Source organism: Neofelis nebulosa, chromosome X, assembly GCF_028018385.1.
Source record: "Neofelis nebulosa isolate mNeoNeb1 chromosome X, mNeoNeb1.pri, whole genome shotgun sequence".
Classification (NCBI taxonomy): domain Eukaryota; kingdom Metazoa; phylum Chordata; class Mammalia; order Carnivora; family Felidae; genus Neofelis; species Neofelis nebulosa.
Genome location: NC_080800.1, coordinates 12,457,375 through 12,477,951, shown reverse-complemented (window position 1 = coordinate 12,477,951; position 20,577 = coordinate 12,457,375). Strand labels below are relative to the sequence as shown.

General features: G+C 36.7%; 1 protein-coding gene across 6 annotated transcripts in view; it reads left to right on the top strand.

Annotated features, from left to right (window-relative positions):
* Positions 1-17,893, top strand: part of AP1S2 (adaptor related protein complex 1 subunit sigma 2) — a 28,537-nt gene extending 10,644 nt beyond the window's left edge. Inside the window, exons 5-7 of one of the 6 annotated variants that reach the window (XR_009257232.1) lie at positions 4,084-4,178; positions 16,039-16,096; positions 16,619-16,753. Coding sequence is in view for 4 of the 6 variants with exons in the window: in XM_058714048.1 (XP_058570031.1) it covers positions 16,039-16,096; positions 16,619-16,626 (66 nt within the window). In the remaining 2 variants the exon portion in view is untranslated. Of the gene's footprint in view, positions 1-4,083; positions 4,179-10,679; positions 10,770-12,246; positions 13,662-16,038; positions 16,097-16,618 lie in introns of those variants that run through there. The other 5 variants (XR_009257231.1, XM_058714048.1, XM_058714049.1 and 2 more) reach the window with 5 other exon arrangements.
* Positions 17,894-20,577: the final 2,684 nt, after the last annotated feature.

Below are 20,577 nucleotides of genomic sequence, written 5' to 3'. Positions count from 1 at the left end.
GTGTCCATGTACAGTTTCTTGATGGGAATATGTGTCCATCTCATCAACTCAGTTATCTGTGGATGGATTGTTTACTTTGGAGATGGTCTGTCATAATGATGGCCCATTTTTGGACCCTAAAACACGAGAGTCTGAACCTTTAGAGGACAGACTAAGAAGGGAAAAGATTCATCAAGATAACAGGAATTTGAGAACTCTCCATCCGTTGTTGTGAATTACTTACTTATGGTAACCCCTGTTCTCCATCAGTTGACTGTGAGACTGTGGTGTTTTCATCCCAGATTGGTTCATATTTTCACCTCATGTCCATTAAGTGCAAGTGTTAGCCAAGCAAATGACAGTGTTATAATTACACTTTTTGTAGACGTCTGTAGTTTTATGTTAGCAAGACTAACTAAAAGGTAGTTGGCCTTCTCTTGGCTCTTTTGAAATAACAAACCGTGTTCTGTCAAATGACTGTGTTCTTATTTTGCCTTGATATCTATTACGAGAGCCATTTATAAACCATCTTCCCTTTCCAGTTTCCATAGTTGTCCTGGGTTAACTGTGTATTTGTTGTTTCTGGACCTTCAATTTCCGAAGTTTAAAGTTTCACAGATAGGGCCACCTTTTTCAAAAAACTTAAGGATACCTTAATTCAGATACCAAGTTGAATTATGCTTTAGCAGGAATTGTGGTTTTAATCAAATAGAAAGGAGTAGTGAATACAAAAAATGTATGTTTTCATTAAGATAATTGCCTTTTTTACTATGAAAGGAGGCTTTAAATCCAGTTTTTTAGCATTTCTGCTATAACAGAAATGTGAACTAAGGAGAGTAAATCTCTTTTTGTCCATTATAATTTCTAGTGGGCCCCTGTGGGAGGAAGGGCCTCAATAATGGCTCTGCATCAGTCACTGACTGGGTCAGTTGTGAGGATTGCTCAAAGTTGGGACGATATCATCCAGAACATACACCTGTTAAACGTGAGACAACACATTGTGCGTGTAATGATCTCGAGGTACCAAAACAGTGGTTAAGATGCCTGCACCAGTGGAATCTTTGGTTGGCAGCCCTGATGCCATCCGCTGTCAGTAGTGAAAGGGGCACGGCGCCTTTCCTGAGTGCGTACAGCTCGCCGCGGTGCTTTATTCATTGATTGCAGACATGTCCCTGGGGAGATTCTTTTTTAACATCTGATATTCTGACCACAAGCTCATATGTGGTTTTAAAGTTAGCACCCCCTTATTTTGCTGTTTACTAATCAGACTTTTCTAAAAATTCGGTTAAAAGCAGAATCAGGAACTATGAATTTTTCATATTTGTCTCTTCCCTTGTTCACTTTTATATTTTGTTATTATGGAGCTATATTATGTCAGATCCTGGTATTTCCTCCAGGTTCTTCATCATTTCTTGATTAATTCCATCTGCCTTAAAACATTTTAAAGTTCTTGAAGTTCACCTTTTAATATATTTTTTTCTGGAGAGTAGTGTTTAGGGTACTGATCTCTCCTGTGTCTGGACTGTTGTTTAAACTACTGGGAACTTGCTATTGACTTTGTAAATACGGCAAATGTACTAAGTTTACTTTATAGCATGTGTTGAGTATTTGATGTATCGGGGATAAAAACGTTAGTTCAAGTCCATATTTATTTGTAAGTGTGTGTGTGTGTGTGTGTGTGTGTGTGTGTGTGTGTGTGTGTGTATCTCCCCTATTAAAGTATTTTAATAGTAAATAATACCTCCCTTTTTGAAGCAGTATTTTTTTTATCTTTAGTAGAAAGGAGTAGAGAGAAGCATGGGATGTCTATGGTTCCATGTAAGATTTTCCTTACCCTGTCTCACCCTAGTTTAAAAAAAATTTTTTTGACTGCTATTAATTACAGTTTCTTACCTTTTGAAGAGAACTTTTGCCCAGTTTCTTATCTGTGACCTTAACGTCATTTTGTACATAAACCAAAGTGACAGTACATTAAGACAGTTTCTATTTGGTGTCTGAATAAACCATTTTTCTCAATGTAGCCATTCAGTTCTTGAGGAGGCAGAATGTGGCTAGTCTGTTCTGAATTTAGAGTGAGTTATAATACATTGCAGATTAAGGCTTTTATGAAGCCAAGCTAAATAAAGTCTCTTTGTGGCAGTAAGGCTTCAGATGATTCTGTTCAGGTTAACCTGTTACCCATTTAGCTTATTTGCCAACATACTGTCACAAATCCAGGGATGACAAGATGATTGTTTCCTAAAATAGATTCATTTATATGTTGATACATGATACATGTTTACATCTCTAGGAGAGTATTTGAATATTATGTTCATAAAATAGTTGGAATAAGATGAGAAAAAGCATTCCACAGACTGCTAAGTTTCTAAAATTTCTAAATTTGCTAAAAATTTCCCTTTTACCCAATTTATATAAACATGTTTTTGATTTGTTTAGGTAGTCCTTTAACAGGCAAACAGGGCAGACCATCAGGTGATAAAGTAGGTTTTCTCTTAGCATATTACATATAGTCAGTCATGAGATCAGGTCTGGACACTATGACAACAAAAAAGAACTATGAAATAAAAAAAAAAAAAAAAAAGAACTATGATGAGAGCTAATGCTTACTGAGTATGTATTTGTGAAGCATCCTGTGCTAATCGTCAACATGCCCTGAGAAAGATCAGGAGTACCTTTTTAACAGATGACGAAGGAGAGGCTCAGTGAGGTTCCAGCAACTGGTCCTAGCATTCCAAACCCAGATCTGCTAGACTTCAGAGCTGTGTGAAATCTTAACCACTGAGCTCTGTCCATCTCTCCCTTCTCCCGTCGCCCTCCCCCCCCCCACCCCCCCCACCCCCGCTTTGTGTATTGTCTTGGTATGTGTATTTTAAGCCTTCTGTTTTAGGTACCAACTTCTGTGTTTTTCAGGAATAAAGAGATTAATCATTCTGGAGGTTTTTCTGTATGGAACAGAATAGATTTTCTAAGATACCATTTTTTTACCTTTTATACTGAAGATTTTCATTGTCCACATTATCAGTAATTGGTATTTTTCAGTTGGATGCATAAATAATAATTGTTTAAATCGTTTCTTCTCGGATTTATCTAAACTCCTGGATTTATAGTAGCTCTTTTGGTCTTAAAATTTGGGATATAGTATTCATTTAGCCTATGTCATGAAATGATTTTGCTTCCAACATTGTAAATATGGCTGTAAAGACACTCATCTAAATGCAAGTTTAAATTTGTGGAGGGCCTAATTAATTACTTTTCCATGTATTGTGACTTTTCTATTTGGTGTCAGGTCTTTTACTTGAATTGACTATTTCTAGACACCAAAGATGCCTTTAAATTTATAATGCAAATATTTGTTGGCTTGATGTTACATGGGAAATCGCAAAATAATTTTGATTTTAGACCTTTTAAAATCTGTGAAATATACATTTCTATCCTTAAGAATGTTTTTCTTCAGAAAAATTTCTCTTTTACCTGATTTGTATATATGTCACATAGTTTGTTCAGGTAGTCCTTCGTTTTATAGACTAACAGGACAGACAGTCAGTGGATATGGTAGCTGTTCTATTAGCATATTATAATCAGTAATGAGAACATAACATCAATGGGTATTTGAATAATTGCTACGATATCAGACACTGTGATCAAATAATAAAGATCTTTTTTATTTTATTTACTTGGTAAATAGTGGTTCAGTTTTGACATTTCTAGACTGAACTGTACGTGTATTCCTCTTGGTATTTGGTTCTGTGAATACATAGATTTGGGGGTAAAGCCCAGAAAAATTGGTCTATTATCCAATTTTTAATGTCTGTTGGAATTTAACACGTTTTCTTAACATGCCACTGGTACTTGATTCTTAAATTACTAAAGTGCAACATGCTGAGATTACTAAACTGACATTCTTTGCAATACTTGGAACATTCCACCTCCCCACCCACACCACCAATTAAGTGCCTATTTTAAGCCAGCTTTTTGTGGGGGAGGACCTGGGGGAGTGGTACAGTTGATTTATAAACATACATGTAATGACCAAGGAAATGTAGAGTGCATTTTCTTTGTAAAGTCAGGCACTTACCAGTTTTTCTCTGCTCCTTAATTTTATAGAGCCAGAATGAAGAATGGGGAGGTTTGTCTGAGGATATCTTATGATAAAGAGCAGTCTAAGGCTTTAGTCCCTTTGACCCCCAACTTATTTCTTGGTAACTACTAAATTTACCATCTTTGTGGCATGGATAAAGTGGGGTGTTATGCAAAGACTGTTGCACGTGAGATGATTTCAAGTCCTTGCCTGATCCGTGAAGATCAAATAGTTAAATACCGGGCGTCGGGCTTTAACCTCAGCGGTAGATGCATGATGGTGTTGATCAGCGCTTTGAGATGTGTCAGCCTTTCTTTTTTATACTAACAGCATCATTTTGAAATTTGTGGGGGTTTTCCTTTTGAGCTTTGTTTGCTGTTGGTATTGTTTCTCACAAAGTAATCTGAGAAATGAAAAATAAGTGAGGTACCAAAAGCAAGCATTACACTTATGAATTTGCTTCTACTTCGAGATGATCCACTTTATGAATAGATTCACTCAGATTTGCAGTTGTTAATCTGCCTCAGCTAGAAAGTGGTGCTCTGTGGAGAATTAGCGCTGCTAAAATTGATTTGTTTTAGTGCTGGGGCTGCATGATATATCTTAGTACTATGCAACATCTTTGTGGAAGTAATAATAAATCTGTTGGACTGCATAAAAATGGAAAGGTAAGAATCTTAGAAAAAGTGATTTTTAAAAATGAATCTTTTGTAACCTAAAATTATTTTTAAGTAAATAAGTACTTGGAGTATTTAATAACATGCCTTTTAGTATAAAGTTGGGGGGGGTTAAATTAAAATCTTGTTAATTAAGAATGGGCATGCTACTCAAACTCAAGAATATTGTACATTGTTTTACAATAGCTAGATATGTTCAAATATTTACAATATCCTTTAACAGCAAAAAGTATTTTGATATAAATCCTCTTAGGATTTGGTTTAATAAGACAAACTCCTTTGATTCCTTTGTGATTTCCATTGTTTGTTAAAGCCTTTAAGCCTAACCCTTTTTCTTTTAAATTGGGTTAAAAGTTAACAAGGCCAGCGTATTTTAATTTTTTTAAGTGTATTTATTTTGAGAGAGAGAGCGAGAGCGAGAGCAGGGGAGGACCAGAGAGAGGGACGGAGAGAAAGAATCCCACGTAGGCTCCATGGGGCTCAAACCAACAAACCATGAGATCATCACCTGAGCCCAAATTGGGAGTTAGACGCTTAACTGACTGAGCCAGCCAGGCGCCCCCATATTGTAATTTTTTATAGGTAAACTTGATTGGGGTCTGCTAGAACAAACTAGATAAGTAAGGTTTGGTTACATTAATGCTTGAAATGGAAAATACAGAAAGGCAGATGCAGAAAAAACAAAAGGCAGAACAAATCTTGTCTTTCATTTTACGCTTTATAAGAAACAATTTGGCCAATGTCCTTGATCACTGGTTTTCAGGTTCTAATCATTTTGTTCTAGATGTGTTTTTTGAGCTCTGTATTTGCCTGCTTTTCAGAATTTGAGGAATTCCCCCCCCCCCCTTTTATTTTTATGAGTTAAATGAGTTTCATTTTAACTCATTTTGAGCCTGCTCTTGCTACTCTGGGCTATTTGTAATAATGAAAAGTTGGAGTAACTTAAAATCAGTAGCTGTAAATCTGATTTTCAAAGATATTTGACAAGAACCCACAGTAAAATACATTTTTATATCACAGTAGTTACACGCACATAAACTGAAAAAATATTTTGTTAAATAATACTTTTATTTCTTGTGTTGCAATCTCACATTTTCTCTTCTATTTTCTTCGATGCTGATCCTGATCTACTAAATTGATTGCATGAGGCCTAAGACTGGCACCTGCAAAGAGCATATTCCTAGCCGTTGGTGGTGATTTTTTTTCTTTAAAAAGTACTTTCTGAAAAATTTCAAGGTTTGAGGGTTTTTTCCCCCCTACTGACACATTCTTTTACATTTTCTTCTATTGTTTCCTCTATTGCCTTTTTTTTTTTTTTTTAATGTCCATTATAGAAGAATGAGCAAATACAGGTACGCACACTAAAACATAATTTTACCCATCAACCAGGGACGATTAGATTAACTCAGTGGTTCTCAACTGGGATGGGGAGTGGGGCAATTATGCCTCCTCATGGAACATTAAACAATGCCTAGACATATTTTTGATTGTCACAACAGGCAGTGGAGTGCTACTGGCATCTAGTAGCACCAAGGATGCTGCTAAGCGTCCAACAGTGCCCAGGACAGCCCTCCTAGAATAAGGAATTTATCCAGCCTCAAGTATCAGGAGTGCCCTGCTTAAGAAACTTTAGTTTAATTTAACACAATAGGATATATATACAAAGATTCCATTTACATTTTACAGACCATATATCTTTTCAATATAATATATAGTCCAGAGTATAAATGATTGGCTGCAATGAATCAAAAGCAGGAGGGGGAAAAAAAACCCTAAGGACAGTGAAAGAAGGACAAATGTGCTTAATAAGAACATGTAAATGGCTATAAAAATCACCTCTGTGAGTCAATGAAATCACCCTTACTTGATAACCAGTGCCTGGGGAGATAATCTGTGGTTGACTTCAACACCTAACCCACAGCAAAGCTTGTGGGTTGTCACTGTATAATTTCGTTTCCTGAACAATAACCAAATCTGTTGATGTCTGTTAAGGTAATTGAGTTTTTACATGGAAACAGAATTGAGTATACCCTGCAGGCAGTTAGAATATTTTTTTAATTTTCTGCTGTTTTCCCCATTCACTTTAGGGATTTGATCATTTTTTTTTATAGGAAGAATAATTTAAATGATCAGAATTTGCAAATACAGGCTTTTATTGTACATGCAGACTTTTTTGTTGTTGTTGTTCTTCTGTACCTTACTAGCCTTCAAGAACTTACTTAGCAAAGATAGAGAGTTTGAATATTTGAAATTCAGTGATTCAAAGAAATCTTTTATGTTTTGAAAACCCTAATCAAATTTAAAGCATTTCAAGTCCTGATCCAAATGGAAGACCAAGGCAAATACAATACAGTTACCCTAAAGTATGCTTAAAACTATTTCAAGTCTAAAGCGATATTTGCTAATTAGTCTGGTTTTTTTAATTTGAAAAGTATAATTAACTGCCAGAGAAAGTAATTTGTCCTTAGTATTTTATAACTAATAGGTTTTAGAGCAGGGTTTACAAGATGGTAGTTATCCCTATCTTTTTTTTTTTTTTTTTAACGTTTGTTTATTTTTGAGACAGAGAGAGACAGAGCATGAACGGGGGAGGGTCAGAGAGAGAGGGAGACACGGAATCTGAAACGGGCTCCAGGCTCTGAGCTGTCAGCACAGAGCCCGACGCGGGGCTCGAACTCACGGACCGTGAGATGGTGACCTGAGCCGAAGTCGGACGCTTAACCGACTGAGCCACCCAGGCGCCCCTATCCCTATCATTTTTAAGACAAACTTTTGAGACGTGGAATAGAAATAGATGAACAGCACAATAGAAAAAGACAACAGTAGATATAAATAAATAATTCACAGATAAAAGAAAATAATTCACAGATGAGAGAAAAAAACAAATGGCCCTTTTATGTAAGGGAATGTAAATTAAAATATGAATGATAACTTCTTTTGGTTCTTGGATTGGCATGGATGAGCAACCCTCTTGTCTGCTGCTTATGACCACTTAAACTTTGTAGTCCATTTTGGAGCATGAGTTTGGTGCTGTTAACAGTTAAACGTGTACACCTTTTGACCCATCGGTTAAATTTCAAGGAATTGTGTCCAAAAGAAATATACAAATACACTAAGACTCGGTATAATATTAAGCCGTTGGAACTTACCCAAATGTTAATCAGTGGGAAATAGGTTAAGAAAATTATGCTACCTACATACATGGAACTGTTAACCTGGCTGTAAAAGCAATGAGATTGATTTCTATGTAACGATAAGGAAAGATACTCACAGTATATCAATTGAGGAAAGATCTAGGAGTGGGACATTAACTTATCAGCATTACCTGTGAAAATGTTTGAGGTCCCCCTCCGTTTTCTAGAACTGTAAAACAAACATGTACTAGAAGTAGAAATATATTTTTAATTTACAAGTTTTTTAAATGACAAAATGATGCTGTGTGAATGGAAGAGTACACATTGTGTTATTCCATTAGGTAAAAGGTAGAATTTGCTAAAAAGAAAGTTCCAGCATGTAAAGTGAGGCATTTGTATGCTCTTGGCCATTTTAGACCCTAACTATCTGGAACAACCATATTGCTCTTGCCAATTGTTGCTAACTTCATGTCAGAAAACTTTCTGACTTTACTAGTGCCTCACAATTGCTGATGGAATACGACTGACATTATGAGCTGTGTCATGAAAGGTACCTTATAAGGGCTTTTAGTTCTTCTCTTTCTATTCATTGCTAAACATAGATCTTCGTGAATTTGGATCTTCTCTGGCCCTTTGGTCTTTAAGCACAAGGAATAGGGTTCCAGAGTTGAGAGTAGGAATTCTGCCACAGAATACAGTGAGGGGCAGTAAAAAGGACCATTATATTCTAATGTTTTTTTTGAGAGAGAGAGAGAGAGAGAGAGAGAGAGAGAGAGAGAGAGAGAGACACACACACACAGAGTGCGAGCAGGGGAGGGGCAGAAAGAGAGGGAGACACAGAATCTGAAACAGGCTCCAGACTCTGAGCTGTCAGCACAGAGCCCTACATGGGGCTCGAACGGTGAGGTCATGACCCGAGCCGAAGTCGGATGCTCAGCCGACTGAGCCACCCAGGCGCCCCTGGACCTTTGTATTCTAGAACATGAAGGACAGGATACTACTTTTAGTACAAGGAATAAGTGAAGCCCCTCTACAAGAAAAACGAATAAAGCAGTAACTTCAAATTACAGTTACTTGTATTTTTCATTAAATGTAAACTATTTTTTCTTTGTGTACTAGAAAATCGGGAGACTAGGTTTTCCGTTTTGGATCCAATACCAGTAGTTAACTTAAGCACTCATCTCAACAAGACTTAAGTCTTCATATAAGTGCTAGCTTACCAGATTTCATTACAGTTTCCCAGATTGTTATGAGTTATCGGCCTAGTATGGTGACTTTCTGGGAATTTTGAAGGTGATGGAGTTTGTCTTAGCAATGTAGGCAGTTTTAAGAACAGGTGTCACTTAATTCCTCTCTCTGCTGTGTTTGTTAACCTCCACTTGCCGCTACCTCTGGTTCTTTTTGTAGGGGGTTAAGAAAAAAGTTACTCTTAGTATGGAGGAAAGTTGAACATACATGCACGTACACTAAGGAGAAGGAGCAAATGCAGACAGCGATAGACTAAAGGGGAAAGTATATTGGCAGGGTGAATGGGAATGGAATCAAAAGCATTGGTCTTAGGCAAGACACATCTTCCTCCTGTTAGGAGGAGATAACTGAGTAAAGCTGTAGTTTGTTTTTTCCTCATCAGCTAGATGAGCGAAATTGAGAAAGTTGTCATTTTCTTTGAGAAACTCGTCTAGAGAAGAGCTGCTAGGGACGGAGGAGAAAGAGGAGACGTAGATAACCTGAGGGAAATGTTGAGGGTTTGGAATAGACTTAACTGGGGAGTAAATGAGTGAGGAGTAAAAGGAATGCCCAGGACTGTAGGCCCATTTCAGGTTGAAAATAATGTCTAATCTCTAATCAGAGGAACAGGTCTCCAGAGAATTGGTACTAAGGGCAATTTGCGGTATTTGTGTAATAAAACAACTGTATTAAAAAAATGTTTGCTTTCATTCTGGCCTCTATTCCCCTGTATTTGAAATCGCTGATGTTTTAGTGTATTAAGAAACTCACCTTGCCTGGGTAGTGGAAAAAGATAGTAGTTCTGGTTCTGCACAGGACACCTTGTGCATTATGACACGCTTGACTCTCACCCTCCCCAATTCTTAAGTAAATAATTATTCCATGACTCATTAGATGTACTGATAGTGTGAGGGCCCAGAATACTAGAGTTATATTTAATCCGCTGTCATATTTTCTTTGGATATTAGAGAAAAAAATGATTTGGCTAATGTGGGCATATCTATCATTCAGCTTAAAATTAACCTTAAATGTTAAGTGGTCACTAAGGCATTTATAGCACAGCTTTTTCAGACTGTCTCAACTGAGAAATTGTTGAAACATGTTACGGTAACTTAAAAGTGGTAAAAGGATACATTATTTGTGTGCATTTTAGGGTTTCTGAAAGAATATTTTTCCAATGAAGAGGGTTTTCTCCCTGTGAAGAATATTCTTCACACTTGATGGATGCCAATTTCTTGTTTAAGTATACTTAATATGGATCATTGGCTGTTTAGCATCTCCCCTTTCCTTTACGAAGTGTAGTAAGAGGTCTGTCAGACGTGCCGGGCAGTCATGTTTGAGAGCTGTTTGTTTTCTTCCATAGTAAGTCTCTTCTGGGGAGGACTGCTGGTGTGCTCAGCCCTACTTGGGACACTACCTTTCTCTTTTCTTTCAATGGGCATAAGCTCTCCATGGTTGGTTTTTGCACAGTGTGTATAGAATTAAGAGAAAACAAAAAGATTTAAAGCTATAATATAAAGGTTCAAAGAACTGCTATTTAGGTGAAAGGTTGACAGACTTAAACTTTTCTTGTTCTCTCTCCAGAAAACAGAGAATATGTATCACAGCAAGAGTTTCATTGGGTGTAAGAGAGCGTACTAGAATACGTGCTGGAGTTCTGACACGCATCAAAATGTAGTAGGACCTATGAATTCAGTTTGGTTTTTGTCAAGTTTGTTATTTATATTTTAGTATTACCTGATAAGTCTGATTCCATTAAATTGTAAGGGATAGTCCCAATACTTCGTTTAACTGCTATTTTCATAGGGAATTTTACTCTGCTAGTCATTCATCGTTGGGACTTAGAATTTTTTTTTTTTTTTTACACAGAATATTGAACTAGGTTCAGAGGTTCTTTGACAAAAAAGTATTAGTAAATACCGTGAAGCGCTAATGTCACTGATAACAGAAATAGAATTCCCCTATGCAAATGAGAGCTTCCATAAGAACATGAAGCATTTGGGGTTTATTACATTATTTTAACTTGCTGGTTCATTCCACTGTATTGAGTGAGGAAGAAGGCACAACTGTCTCTTGAAAGTGTTTAAGAATTATCTGAGGATTAAAATTTAACTGGTGCTTCTCAGATACCTTTATATTTAATGGTTCTCGTATGAGAGATCTGTCACATATTTGAACAGTTTACATGACTTTGTAGCCTAACATTTCAAAATGCCGAATTTAATATTAAAATGAGGATATTTTAGAAGCACTCAAATGAGCAATTTTAAACTTTGAATCACAAGCCTTTTGGCAGGGGTAAAATCCCTTTGAGAGTCTAAAGAGCCCTGGGCCCTCTTCTCAGGAAAATCTGCACAGAATTTTGCCTCTAGTTTTAAGGGGTTTGTGGAGTCCCTAGAAATCCATCTGTGGACACTCTAGGCTCAGTTTAAAACCTCACCTCAGGTTACCTCATTGACATGAGAAACTTCTATTTACATAAATTTGTAGGCATAGACAGTTGACATCTTTTTGGAGATTTCTTTATAATCTATCTTGAGGATTATTTAAAAAGTAATATCCTCCGTCTTAAAGGCATTGTCTTCGGAGTTTTTGTTGTTTTTTTTCTTTTTGTTCTGTTTTTTTAAAGCTAAGGGAACCATGAAAAACCTCCATTGCTACTTAAAATACCAAATGGGTGACTGCTTTTCCACTACTTCTTGGGAAAGATTTTCCTTTAGGATCTGTAAAAGAGTTCATGGTCACCTTAGGATGTAACGATTTTCATTAACGGATTAAATTCCTTTACTTTGTGTAATAAAATCCTGACATACTTGAAGACTGGCGGGAGGTAGTGTTCTAATTGAATTTTCAGTTAACTCAGTACTGACCAGATGACTTTACACCGAAAATCTTTTCAGCCTGTTAGTAAATACAGTGCTTTTGGATTTTGTAGGACATAGGTCATTTTGATTATCATTATATGAGGTTTTTAAAAGAGGAATCTGAACTCCTTTAGCACTGTTTATAAGCTAAATATTCAGCCATAGACCAAAGAACAAAAACAAAAATTTAAGTTTTCATTTTCCTTACTGTGCAGTAAACATTCTAGAAATCTGATTGTGTCTCTCAGTTTGTACACTGTATAAGAATATATGCATTTCTTTTGTAGCCACGTCATGAATATTTTAATGTCCCTGTGTACTAAATGACTACTCATCGTGTATGCAGAATTGCACAGAGGAAATAGAGAGCTGATATACTTATGAAAGAAAATGCCCTCAGCTTGGTGACTGATTATCTTGTATAATCATTTCAGAATCAATACCTTCACCGTTGTAATTTTTTTTTTCCTGTCGTCATTTCTCTGTTTGATTTTCATTCTATATATGATCTTGATATAGTTTATTCCTGCTCTCAACTGGTTTAATTTCTTCTTGAAATATGGCCTATGAATGTTTTGAGTAGTATTTCACCTTAAACACGTCCATGATTCATCTTGTAAGAGGAAACGTTAGCAATCGTTCAAGTTTTTACCAAAGAGCATATAGCAGAAGTGCTACAGCAGAATAAACAGTGCCGTAACATACAGTGTGACTTGGTCTTCAGATGTTGGGGGAGAAAAGAAATTCTATTTAGTGTGACTGTATTACAGCTCTCTGTGAGCTAATGTATTCTGACGTATCACATAAAAGTATATTTGGAAATAATTCAAGAAAGTAAAATCTGTACTATTACATAATATTTAAGGGTGAAACATTCACCGTTCTTAAGTTTGTAATGCCATGTATGTTGGATCACATTTGTGCCACACAATATTGAACGGTCCCTTTAAGAATGATCAGAAAACTGTGTTAGAAGTCTCTTCTACAGTATCTGTTGTTTAATAGGAAATAACCTTTTCAAAATGTTAATACTGAGTTTGTTTATATAGTTAAAATCCTAATACAGTTTAAATACTAGTATTTTACTAGTGATGGTTTTATAATATATTAAGTCTTCATTTAAATACTTAATGATTTGTTAACTATAGTTTTATATTCTAAATATTAAGACTTAATATTGATTGTGGTGTATAGTTTTAAAACGTGCAACTTATTATAAAAGGAAAAGTATCCAATAATTCATTGCTTATATGTAGAGAGTTTAAAGCCTGATTAAGTAAGCTATCGTTAAACCAATTCAAAAGATGCTCAAACAGGTTTACCACTGAAAGACGACCTATGAAAGTGTCTATTAGGCAGGTATGCAGACCAGTTCTTTCCATTCTCACTGTACTGCATGACATTTGAAGCACCTGGATGGGCTATCAAATGAGAAACTTAGCATTATACCTTGAAAGCATTGGGAGACACTGGTCTTTCATTTCCATTTTTGTCCTCTGCCCCTCCCCCAACCCTGCAATATGTTATTCATCTGGTTTTAATGCTGAATATGCATTGTCTCATGCCTGTTTGCTTTGGATGCTGTGTGCTGAGCTGTAACAAGATGTTGCTTCTTTTGTTATTTGTATACAGCTGCTTGCTTTAAATTAGTAGATTCTGAAATCGCTTTTCTTGCACGTCTAAAATAAAAGTATTGCATGTACTTTGTCTCATGTGAATGACTTTTTTCTTCTGCATCCCTTTTGACAAAATATATTTTACACTTTAGTTTTTCCAGGTAATTTTATTAAACATATTTAAAAAACATAAAAATGGTTAAGCTGGCAAATTCTGTTCAATGTACAGTTCAGGACTGTTAAGTATATTCACGTTGTGCAGCTGATGTCCAGAAATTTTTCATCCTGTCATACTGAAACTGTAGCCATTAAACAACTCCCCATCCCTCCCCTCAGCCCTTGGTAACCACCATTCTACTTTGTTTCTATGAATTTGATTACTTTAGAGAATAGTTTTCCTAGGTAATTTTGAGCTACAATTTCAGTGTGAACATGGCAAAATTACATTTTATATTATGAACACAATTTGTAAAAAAAACCCAAAAAAACTAATGTACAAATAGTACAAGTCTCAAGGAATCAAATATGTAACTGATTGCTTTTAAGTAGGCCTTTTGGAAAGGACATATATTTTAAATAATGCATATGGGACACGTAACATGGTTCTCTTCAGGAAATGCCAAAGAGGATTACAGGCAGTAAGGACATAGGGGAAGTCTGACCAGCTCCGGGGAATAGAATGGGAGTCATTCTTACATGGATAAGTGAAGAATGTTACCTGCATGGAGTTCAATGTAGGCATCTTTTAATAAATGCATTAAAGGCTATATGGTGTTTTTAAAGACAATTTAACATTACAGTTGACCTTTGAACAACGAGTGGGTTAGGAGCGCCAACCCTCCCAGGCAATTGAAAATTCACATACACCTTCTGACTCCCCCAAAAACTTAACAGCCAACTGTGGACTGGAAGCCTTACCGACAACCTAAACATTCAGTTAGCACCTCGTCTGTATATGTATTATATACCATATTCTTACAGTACAGTAAGCTAGAGAAAAAATGTTCAGAAAATCCTAAGGAAAATAGAGTTACTATATGGTAAAAAAGTCCGCAAGTAAATGGACTGGTTACAGTTCAAGGCCTAAAGGGAAACGATTGTTTTTAAATTGTTTCCTTTATTTAAGATATATGTGATTCAGATGTCAGTACAGTATATGTAATGTCTGAGGCTAAACATGAGAAGTGAAAGAGACTGGCTTACATGATTCTTGGGACTGTTGCATCTTTCCATTAGACTTTCTTTAAACTGTAGCGTGAAAACTCTGAGACCTGCAAATAAAAGAGAACCTTTGTGTGCACATCACTCAGCTTCAGCAACCACCAGCTCAGTACTCCTAGTACTATGCTTGTTTCGTCATCCATTTCCCCCACCCCCATTTTTGCCTCAGTATTTTAGAGCAAGCCCTAGACCTCTTATTTCATCTTTAATCCTTCGATATGTATCACCAGGAGAAAGAAGTACCACAGTCCTCCCCCCGCCCCCAAATTTGACAGTAATTCCTAATACTTGTTCCTGGTTCAATTTCTCCTAATTGTTGAAAATGCATTTCTATACTTGGTTAGAACCGGATTTCCAACAAGGCTCACGTGGTATCTGGTTGATGTCTTTTAAGTCTTTTCATCTTTAACAACTCGTCTGCTTTTTTTCCTTGCCATTTTTTTTAAACTGAGTCACCTATGTTGTAGAATGTCCTCCAGCGGGTTGTAATCTTGTGGCGCTGTTTAACTTGTTTGCTTATCCACCATATATATTTTGATGTGTAGCCTGGTTAAGCTGAGGTTTCGTTGGGGGGAGGGGTGGCGAGGGCAAGAATACTTCAGAATTTTTTTCTTTAACCAAAGCTGATTTCTTACCCATTTTTCATTAGTAAACACACCTACTAAAAGGTTACCATAAAAACTTTATATGCAGAGTTGATTTATAGTACTTTATTTAGTACTAAATGCTAAATACCTTCAGTTAGGTCTCAGTTGTGTAATGTTATCAGTTGACATTTTTTTGAGCACTTTCTAGAAGTCGGGCACTAAGCCTTCTCTCCCTCAAATCTCTATGTGAAGGTAAGTACTATCCAAATACGGAAACAGACTAGCGTTTAATTTCCTTAAGATTATTCCATGTGCTGCTTTACATGCAATTAAATCTAACGTGTGGATTTGTGGTTTAATATTGTTCTTTTCCTTGTTTTGTGCTGTACCATAATTAGGATGCAAAAGTAAGTTAATTTGTTATTGGATACTAAAAATTACGTTTTCTCCATTAAATTCTAGTATGCCTTTTAACTACAGAATTATTGCAAGTAACCCCTGAATCTGACCTGGTCCTATTTTGTGATGTGCAAAATCAGCCACTTTGGAATATTAAGTAATTTTTTTCTAGATATGCCTGCTTTGTCTTGTCTTCCTTTGACATTTAAAAATGAATATTGATTGTTACATAGGACAAAAATGCCTTTGTCCCCAGGTATTCTTTCTGTGTTGCCTCACCAAAGCCATTGGTTGCCTTGGAGAGGTCTGGGAAGGTGAGTTTCTGAAGCCATGCTGCTGGGGACAGTTAAGTTAAAAACTGAGTAAAAACTCAGAGTAAGACATTTCTATGAATACACATGACCAAAAAAAAAAAAAAAAAAGGCCATGGGAAACACCATTATGTGAAGATTCAGAAGAACTTGGGGTTTTCCCTGCTTTTTATTTAGGGGAGGTTTTGAATTTTAACACAAAGATAACTTACTTTTCCTGCAGCTAATTCAGTAGCAATGATTTCCTAAATTGCCAGCAGGCTTGACTGCTTTTTGTGTTATAGCGATGGTACCCAGCACATTGGTAGGTTAATTAGTGGGTATTTAATGCATGCTGAAAATACCCTTCTGTGGTCTTTTGGGGTCCACAACCCTGAATAACCGCCTGCTCTCGGTTTTAGACTGTGCCCAAACCAATGAACTGCTTGCATTGTTCTCTGAAATTTGCACATCCCTCCGTGTCAATTTCACACTCTCAAGCTTCCCCGGATCTGCTTACCAGAGTCTCACATTTTCCCTCCACAGGAAGCTGAAACCCCACGTAGTGTTCTTGAAGAAATTGGACTGACATAACTCACCTCCCTTGTTGATGACTTCTTGTGACATTTCACACACTGTAGATGGTCACTGCCTTCATGTCCATGTTAGCTAATGGTATAAGATGACGTCTTGTCAGTATTACTGTTTTGCTAAGCTGCTTCATTCAGGCCTACACACAAAAAAAATTTTTTTAAAGGGAACTTTGGTTAATCAAGTGATAACTTAAGGGACTTAAACATGAGTTAGAATGATGCAGAAAAAGAAAGGTACCTTTACTGGATATTTTAGTTTTTAAATCTGTTTCTCTCAATCTGATTATGTATCTATGAGAATGACACAATTAGGCAATCTACATTCATTAATTACGGTCTTTGGCAAAGGAAACTGTTAAAAATTATATGAAACCAAAGACTAGTGTGGGACATTTCAGTATATCTGAGGATAAAGGGAATTGATACATATCAAATGAATTAAAATTTAACTGTTTATGTTGAAACTTTAAAAAAGAGAACCAAATTTATACCAAAGACCCTCATTGGAAACTACATACTTAAAGGGAATACACAAATGACTAAATTGAAATGGTATGTTTTACACTAAAAAAATCTTTCCCTGGCATTCCAGACCTGGGACGAGGAACAGAGAGCGACTAATAGTGAGCACGTTATTTTTAAGGCCAAGGAACATTCAACTCCTGAGACAGATTTTTTTGTGGTCATAACCATGTAGTGACTTAGATGGTTTTTGATGCCCCCAAATAAAAAAGGAAACATAGACGTAACCTGGGTTTCTTCATAACAGTATCTTACAGAAAACATGTTTCTTCTCTTCACAGAGTGTTGCTTAAGTCATTGTTTAAAGCACGAATATTCCTTCCGGGGTGCTTGTTAGAGCCAAATTTATTTAGCTTCCCTCCACTTACAAGTGCTGCAAACGTTAGGGCAGCTTCATTCCCTTCCATGGCACTGCCTAGTTATCAGAAATCTTCTGAAAGCAGACACCACCTTTCATATAAAAGTGAGAGCCGAATGAGGTAAAATGGCATTAGTGGGCCCTATATTTTTTAAAGCTGTACAATTGTTTCAATGTCACTTTTATACATACTTCTGTGTATGTAAACATGTCTTCATGGTTTACACTTTCATTTGTATCTGCTGGGCTGGATTAAGCTTTGTTGTGATTGTGACCAATACATATTCAGGCCATGTTAGCACTGTCTTATCACATCACCAATTGGTTGTAATAAATGTTCAACGTATACCACTGTAGTGTGTTTTTATCTTTCTCTTTGCAAAGGTTTATCAACTATGGGGAGCTGCTTAAAGAGTTTTACATTTTTTCAGTCAAATGTCAAAAATTCATCTCCGTTTGAATGTGGTTGCTAAAAGCACACACAAGATAAACGGTGGAAGATGTAAGGAGTCTTCATGTACTTCAAGCTCATTAAAAAATAATGTGGATTCCATGCTGAGAGCCTATCCACACATTTATTTTCAATCAATAAATGCCGCTTTTAAAACCTCGATGCAGTTGACTTTTCTACTCTTTCAGAGTGAGCAACTCTTGATTACTCCAGGTAATCGAAGGTACTGCACATCAGCCACATCAGCCGGATCCCCATTCCCCCCCAGCCCCGGAGAGGCTAGCACACTTGCCAAAATGAACTGATGTTTGCAAACTACTGCCTGATATAAGCAGCAACTCAAAACTTCGGTTATCATGATAGTTAAGGGACCCCCTCCTAAGTGCAGATGGGAAATGTTACATACTAAAGCAAGGATAGTAAAGAACAAAGGATCAACTACCATCAAGTTTCTAGTCTGCTAAAAAGATACTTGCAGACTTAGTCTCCAATACTCAGTTGGTTTATTCACTGGAAACCGGCCTGATGGGCTTCTGCTGGCAACGTAGAGCTGGAATTTTTAAATCATAAATAGAAATCACGTTATAAATTTAAAAAACAGTAATACATTTAAGTTCAAGATGCACACTTGAACGAACCAGTCAAGTGGTTTAAAAACTGCCCTTTCCCTCCCTCCACACAATGCCCATGAATGCCCAAGGGAAAAGACCCCATCACCTCATGATTACCTCGAGCCCAAGCTGGTGTTTATCCCGTTTTGTCCTCCCTGATCCGTGAAGGCTATTCAGCTCGGAATACCACCTTTAATTGTGTATATCTTGACTATATTTAGGAAAGTACTGAAGAACACTGGATTTAGGGATAGTTATTCTTGCATTAGTGAGTCCAGTAGATAATGACAGTTTTCAATCGTTTTTAGGGTAAAGCAAGCATTTAAAGCATTGAACAAATCAATTTGTAAGGTAAAATGACTTCTGGACCATACTTTAAAAAATTTTTTTATAATGTTTATTTGTGAGAAACAAACTATGAGTGGGGGAGGGGCAGACAAAGAGGGAGACAATCCAAAGCAGGCTCCAGGCTCCGAGCTATCAGCACAGAGCCCAACACGGGCTCAAACCCACGAACTGTGACATCATGATCTGAGCCGAAGTCGGACGCTCGACTGACTGAGCCACCCAGGCACACCTGGACCATACTTTCTTCCATAGACTACATACTGAAGAACTCATTTTTTCGTTGTTGTTTTTTTTTTTTTTAAGAACTCATTTTCAACAGATAACCACTCAGAAATCCCAATCTTGAAATTTCTTTTCCTCTGTTGGCTTCAGTATTTTGTGCATCCTTATTTCCAAATCTCAAGTTGCCAAATGCCACATACTCTGAAATTCAGTATCTCCAGTATGTCAGTGGAAAGGTTACTAAAGAAATTAAAAACATATGAAGTATGAGAGCATCTTTTCTTCTTTGTGATCTGAAATCTAAGAATGGTATTTTTTGGCCTTAAGCCTTTTTTTTTTCTTTAAACAGGTCTCTGACCATTGTTTTTTAAATGAGAATTCCTTTAACAGTAGGCAGCAGCAACGATCCTAATTTTCCTGAAAATGACAAAAATAGGATTTACCTCTATATAAAGAGCTCCCCAACACACTATAAAAAAGATGAATCCCCCCAATGGAAAACCTCTACCTGAGAAGGGGCTGTGAATAAGGAACAGGATGGAGAGGAAAAACTGACTTTACCTTTCAAGCACTTTATTTAGTTCTTTAATGTTTATTTTTGAGAGAGAGAGACAGAGTACAAGCAGGGGTGGGGCAGAGAGAGAGAGGGAGACACAGAATCCGAAGCAGGCTCCAGGCTCCGAGCTGTCAGCACAGAGCCCGACGCAGGGCTCGAACTCACAAGCCGCGAGGATCATGACCTGAGCCGAAGTCGGACGCTTAACCAACTGAGCCACCCAGGCGCCCCTCCTCCCTTTAAGTACTTTAATGCAAAGTGAGTTTTAAAGTCAAAAAGCTGCTCAGCTATTGCATGTAGAGAAATCCAATAGATTATTAATAAAGGGCAAACAACCAGATTTAACAGCGATTAAATACAGAAAAAGTGTCTGGCTTAACCAATACATAGAGAAACAAAGAGTTAACCATAAAATTTACCAAATTGGCAAAGATTAAAATTTTACCAAATTGGCAAAGATTAAAATAACTTGGTGTTGTGGGAATAGAAAATAGAAAAATTCATTATTGAAAGAGTAAAATTTTTGCAGCCTTTCCAGAGGGCAATTTGTAAATGCTTCAGTAGTCCTATCTCTTGGTGTAATGTAATTTATCCTAAGGAAACCATCAGAAACGTGTGAAAGTATTTAAGGAGATCCACAGCAGGATTGTTTAGGATTCTTTTAATCGTGCAAAATTAGGGAGAACTTTAAAATCCAACAATTAGGGATATGGTTGAATAAAACTGATAGATCCGCACCATGCAGTGAGAAAAGAGGGTTGACAAATTATGAGGTTTTGCATAGGAAGAAAAGCATATTCAACTGCAGCCACATATGATCTCTGTGTAAAAAATATTTGTACAC